Here is a 6000-nt window from a genome sequence, read left to right as displayed (position 1 = left end):
TGATAGGAGAGGTATGAAGGGCAATGGACTGGGTGCAGGTCATTGGAACTAGATAAAGAAAAATGTTTCGGCACAGACTACAAGTGCCAAAGGGGCCTGTTTCTAAGCTGTAATGTTTTGTGGTTTTACGGAATTATTTGATTCCTTTGTTGGCCAAACACCTGTCTGCCACATTTGAACATGCTTAATGGCTCTTTGACAAAATGCTTGAATTAAAATAGTATTATCCACATAACAACATTGGTTCGTTATTTTTAATGTATGTACCTGTGTCTTTAAATATAACTGTACCTAGTCCAAAACCGCATTAGCTTCTGGATGTTATCAATTCAGATTGTTACCAATCTAGAATGCTAGCATATGAAAGGACATTTTTAGATCAAGAAAGAGATGCCGTCATTTTTTGATTTGAAGAGCATGAACGTGACTATGTCCCTGAAGCCTAATAATGATGAGTTTATTGTCATACACATTGTACAATGTACATATGCACAAAAATTCCTAATTGATGCGATATATCCCAGTTTATTGGAAGACGTAAGTGAGGAGATCACTGGGGCCTTCATGTGTCACCACTACCAACTAATGAGATGCCAGAGGACTGGAGAATTGCATTTGTTGTACTTTTGTTCAAGGGGGAAATAGTGATAATCCAGGAAATTATTGGCCAATGTGCCTCACACCAGTGGACGGGAAATTATTTGGAGAAAAGAATTAGGGAAAGGATTTTTGCACATCTGGAAAGCCAGGATCAGATTAGGGACAGTCTGCTTGACTTTTGTGAGGCAGGTCTTGTCTCATCAATTTGATTGAATTTTTTTTTCTCGCTTGCCTTCATTGGTCAGGGCACTGAGTATGAGCATCTGGAAAGAGCACAGAAGAGATTTACCACGATGTTGTTAAACAGGGAAGCCGGCAGATGCTGGCGTTGAATGCAAAGTACTAGAGAAACGCTTGCAATCTGCACACTTGTGTATTCACTGGGTGTAGAGGATATGAGCTATTGGGAAAGGTTAGGCAAACTTGGGCTATTTTCTCTGGAGCATTGGAAGCTGAGGGATGACTTGATAGAAGATTGTAGAATTATGAGGGCATTGATAGGGTAGACAATCAGAATCTTTCCCCCCAGGGTCAAGGGTCATACAGGAGAGGGAAGGTCGCGGGGAGACGGAGGGCATCTCCTTTAAAGAGATGTGCAGGGCAAGATTTTTACACAGGGAGCCCGGAAGGGGCTGCCAGGGGTAGTGGTGGAAGCACATTTCTGGATAGACACGTGAACGTGTAGGGTTAGAGGTAACGAGCAAGCTGTAGAGATTTACTTTAGATAATAGAACATCACGTTGGGCGCAGTCACCGTTTCTGTTTGGCACTGTTCCATGTCGAAATACTATTGTTCACACCAGAATTACAATATCCCAAATTCCTTAACCGTTTGCCGATGATCAAGGCCCGCCTTGCACAATCCTTAATGATTCCTTTCCAACCCAGTCGAGTTGAGAGACGAGTTAGTCCGTCTTCTTGTGCGGTAGAGAGGCTGAATTGATTTAATCTGTCGCCGATTTCATCAACTATAAATCGGAACGAGGTTCTCGGTAGTGCACAGAGCTTTTCAAACAATAAATAGACAGAAAAAGGAGTTAAACTTTCCTCTGCGGAATCCTGTTTCACAGACTATGCCAGGCATTGCGGGGTGAAGTTTTGCAGCGTTCCAGGTCTCCGTCAGAATGTTAGGCTTGTCAGTCAATGAATGATTGAACGAACTCGAGCTTCCAACGTGTGAACGATCAGGTTGGATTTTCTCCTGTGTCGTTTGGGGTCCGACCTTCGCTGCCACGCCCTCAGAATACAAATCAGCTGGTACAACAGAGATAGCCGGAGTCCGGGGAAGTGATCAGGTCGGGGAATACCTGCCCGCGAACGTGATGCGAATCTCTGCGCTGCCACAGTATTTCGGGACCCACTCCTTGTGGCAAATCCAGTAAACGTGGATCCTCAGCCTCACTGCTGAGAAAGAGAGTAAAAAGTGACCCAGCGTCGCCTTAACGTTACCATTCGGGGTCACGCCTTTCATCGACCAGGTCCGCAATACACTAAATACATCTACAGGAAGCAAAGGGTCGTAGATGTTTCTGCTCGGCCTCTCCAGCACTTTCGTGTCTTGCCCTGAACCCCAGCGTGGCAGACTCTCCTGTTTGACTCCATTCTGTTGATGTGTCTCGTTTTCAGTCCACATTTCTGTCCGCAGTCGGAACCCGAGGGATGATCCCGGTGGGCGCCGCTGTTACGTTGTGACATGGCTGGAAAGATCTGATGTATTGAGATTGCCCGGCAGAGTGGGCAAAGTGTTGGAGTGGGACCTTCTCCCTGCCAATCGGGGTCAGCAGCGGGTTGCGAACGTGGCCAGGACCCGGAGAGAGGCGCATTATCCACCTGCTGCCCACTCTTTTAATTCGGGCGCCTGCCTCGCACATTGAAGGGCTCAGGTCCGAAATGTCGGTTAGATATCTTTACCGCCTATGGATGGACCTGTTGGCGTTTTTACGCCAACAGCTGTTTAAAAGTCGGCCAGCTCAGGTCAGGCAGCATCCATAGGAAACAAAGGGCAACCAACATCTCTCGTCTGAGCCCTTGGGCAGGAATCCTCCGCCCCAAAACGTTGATGACCCTTCACTGCCTGTGGATGTTGCATTACCTACCGAGTTTCTCCAGGCATTTGTGTTCTGCACTCGGCGCCAGCGAGCGCAGGGTTGCGGCGGATCTGAACAGTGAGTGTGTTTGGAAATGAACAAAGTCTAACTGCTTCAAACGGACATCCTGGCAGTGGGGTTCAGCGTTCACAGCTCGGGGAAAGGGGCTTTCGAGAGACATTTCTTGAGGGCCGCTACTTTTTGTGAAATCTAACGTCAACCTCCTTTCTCCTATTTTCTTAAACGAAACGTTCTGAAATTATTTTTCGATCAGAAGCCAATTCAGGGGCTTGTGTGCTTTGACATAGAATCGCATTAATTACCAGTATTAATCGTTTAAATACGTTATCGAAAAATAGAAGTACCCCGAGCCAGGGAAACAAAGTTGAGGAACAATTTTGGGGCACCGCGTGTCCTCCACGAACGTTTCACGTGGACTGATGGTTATATAATTCCATATCACATGCACATGATATGGGAGGAGACATATATTCCTCATTGCCAACCTTTGTCTATGGTGGGTGTTGTGGGGACTTCAGTGAGTGGGGCGGATGATAGGCAGGACCCCGGGTCAGCGCTCGCCGGGTTGGAGGGCGCTTGTCGCATCTCCTAACTTCTGCCTCGCCTGGGCTTGCTTGAGGGTGATTGACACTGCACTGCCTGGGTTTGCGCCGAGTGGCCCCTCCTCCTCCTTCCTCCCTCCACCTCCCACTCCCCCCAGCTCCCTGTAAGTATGTGTGGCAGTGGAATGGTTCAATTTCCCCTCGCGTGAAGCAGTGTGGCGAGGAAGGAGCGGTGCAGGGTCCGGCGCGGAGGCGCATTGGGGAGCGAGGCGGTGCGAAGACGAGGACCCCGACCTTGCCTCCAGCCCATCCTCCCCTGCACCTTCCCAAGTGCGCGTGTGTGGGGGTGGGGGGGGGGGGGGGGGGGGAGAGTGCGCCGCAGAGTCGGAACCTCCCCCTATGTATGTGTCTGGTGCAGTGCCTACACCTTCCTCCGTCCCGCCGCACGCTGAGGTGCGGGTCCCCATCTCCTTTCTTCCCTCCCCTTCCCCTCTGTCTCTCTCTCTCTCTGGGTCACTGCCAGACTGTCAGAAGCTCTCCGAAGCCGAGTGCCAGGCGCGCACTCTCTTCTCCCGCCCGGTCCGAGCCATGGAGCGGCGGCGGAGCGCGGCCGCTCTCCTCCCGGTGGCGCTTCTCTACCGGACATCTCCCTACTTCTGCTGCCTGGTCTGCTGGGCGCTAGAAGGCTGCAGCGGAGCCACGGGACACAACCAAGGTAAGGCCAGTGTCAACCCGCTCAACATCACTCCGCCGACCAGTCCGTCCCGGGAACTCCTGACCTCGCCCTACCACCCCAGCCCTGAAAACGCGCCCTCCACTCTGGATCCTGGACCAGCCCCTCGACCCCTGAGGCCCTCACCCTCGTGGCCTTGACTCCGTTCCGAGATTCCAGGACACTCACTGATGCTGGATTCTGGACCTCAGACCTTGACCCAGACATTAACTCCTGGCAGCTGGCGCCGAGACTCCGACTCGCAGTCCCGAATTTAACCTCTCCCTTTCTCTTTCTGTCTCCTCTCAACAAGCGGGTGCGACTGGGAGTTGGGAACAGATGCGTTTTTCTTGAATTAAATTTTAAATCTCAATTGATCTGCCTCCTCTCCAACCTGAACTTTCCGCTTCCACCCTCCTCCCCGGGTAGAGGACATATCACTTTCTCACGCCACAAATCATCCTTCGCCCCCGCTGTTTCGGCTCTGGGGAAGTGCTCTGTTTTGACCCTGTCACCGGGATCAGCACGGTGCATCGTTCACACTCACTGCGGGGGAGAAAGGGCCGGAGTGAGAGGAATTTTACCAAGATATGGGCGCGAACTTCACATTAAACGGCATTTTATTGTCACCTACAACGTGTTTGGAATTGAAATGGGGAAGATTTCTTGACCTGGCCACTGGGTCGGCGAGCTTCCTCCTTGAGTCTCCAGTTGAGTAGACTTTGCACTACATCTGGATTCTCAGGGATCCGAAATAGTTATTTTGACCTTGATGGCGGAATGAACCATGAATACAAGGTGGCGTTGCTTGCAAAGTTTACTGACTCAAGATATTTTTGTTTCTCTGTAATCCGCCGTCTGAAATGATATATCATCGACCTGAACTTTGCAAAGGGTATTGGGTCTGATCTGAGTAACTAGCTGATGGTGTGATCCAGGGCAATTGAAGGGAACACGAACGAAAATCTCCAGTGTAGTAAAGACACAGAAATGGTGGAGGAACTCGACAGGTTTCGCAGAGTTCATCGGAGATAAAAGTACTACCACATCATTGCACATTTGATGTACATTTGTTCGTAATTTTGGTGAATCACGACGAGTCTTGATGCAAACCTGTGGTTGCTTTTCGGAAATTCATACTAAACCATTTAAAACAAATAAAACGAAAGCAACTTTGGGAGTTTTAACTGCAACGGCCTTGTGTAGAAAGCGATGTCCACCTGGCATCGGAGCACCGTCATTTGCGGGACAATGCAAATCTCGATCAGCCTTTCATTCTTGCAGGTTACCAAGCAATTGCATTAGGCACCCCTCCCAATTCTAGCCCACCGAGTGAAAATAATGCGTTATAAAACTGTAAATCTGAAAATGCGACGTGGTGGTCATGAGGTTTGACATTGGTTACGGAAACAAACTGTCCCTCAGAGCCGAAGAATTTGTAAACAATTTTATTTTAGTTAAAAGTACCCGCACAATTAGTAACTGGAATATCTAGTTTAAATCGTCATTTTGATCATTACCACGCGTATCAGGAAAAAGAAACCCGCGTATTTTGAGCAGTGAGTTTTAATCCTGTTTGATTGTGGAGTTGGAAACAACCGAACATTTCGCACCCGTATTTAAAACGACGCAAATTGAAACAATCTTGGATGTCACTAAAGCCCCTGCGCACGAAACATTTGAGAGAATGACACGTAAATTATTTTACAATGAAAAAGTCAATGCCATTTCTGTTTCATACCCTCATGTTTGGATCTGTGCTGCGAGGGTGCTGTGTGTAGGTGCAGTGGGTGTGGGGAGAGCAGAGGCTCAGCATCTGGAGCCACCTCCAGAAAATTGAACCTACATCGTCACGATTAACGGGTTAAACCAGCAATTTTATAGAAATTGGCCAACCCAACGAAGCTGACGTTTTATTATTGACTGTTCAAAGTATTTATTTCCTCCATTTAAAATCATGGTTCTGGTTTGCTAATTCGTATTGGTTTCGCGACAAAGAGTAGTGGAACTTAACGGAAACAACACACATTTTACAGTA

General features: G+C 48.7%; 1 protein-coding gene across 1 annotated transcript in view; it reads left to right on the top strand.

The window, feature by feature from the left end:
* Positions 1–3786: 3786 nt before the first annotated feature.
* The window catches only part of LOC138755087 (ephrin type-A receptor 5-like), a 306363-nt gene continuing 304149 nt past the window's right edge, over positions 3787–6000 (top strand). Inside the window, exon 1 of the mRNA XM_069920384.1 lies at positions 3787–3965. Coding sequence (XP_069776485.1) covers positions 3839–3965 — 127 coding nt within the window. The 5' untranslated portion in view covers positions 3787–3838. The remainder of the gene's footprint in view (positions 3966–6000) is intronic.

The sequence above is a fragment of the Narcine bancroftii genome, chromosome 1 (genome assembly GCF_036971445.1).
Source record: "Narcine bancroftii isolate sNarBan1 chromosome 1, sNarBan1.hap1, whole genome shotgun sequence".
Lineage (NCBI taxonomy): Eukaryota > Metazoa > Chordata > Chondrichthyes > Torpediniformes > Narcinidae > Narcine > Narcine bancroftii.
The sequence above is the reverse complement of the archived record's forward strand: the minus strand, read 5'-3'. Positions and strand labels throughout refer to the sequence as shown.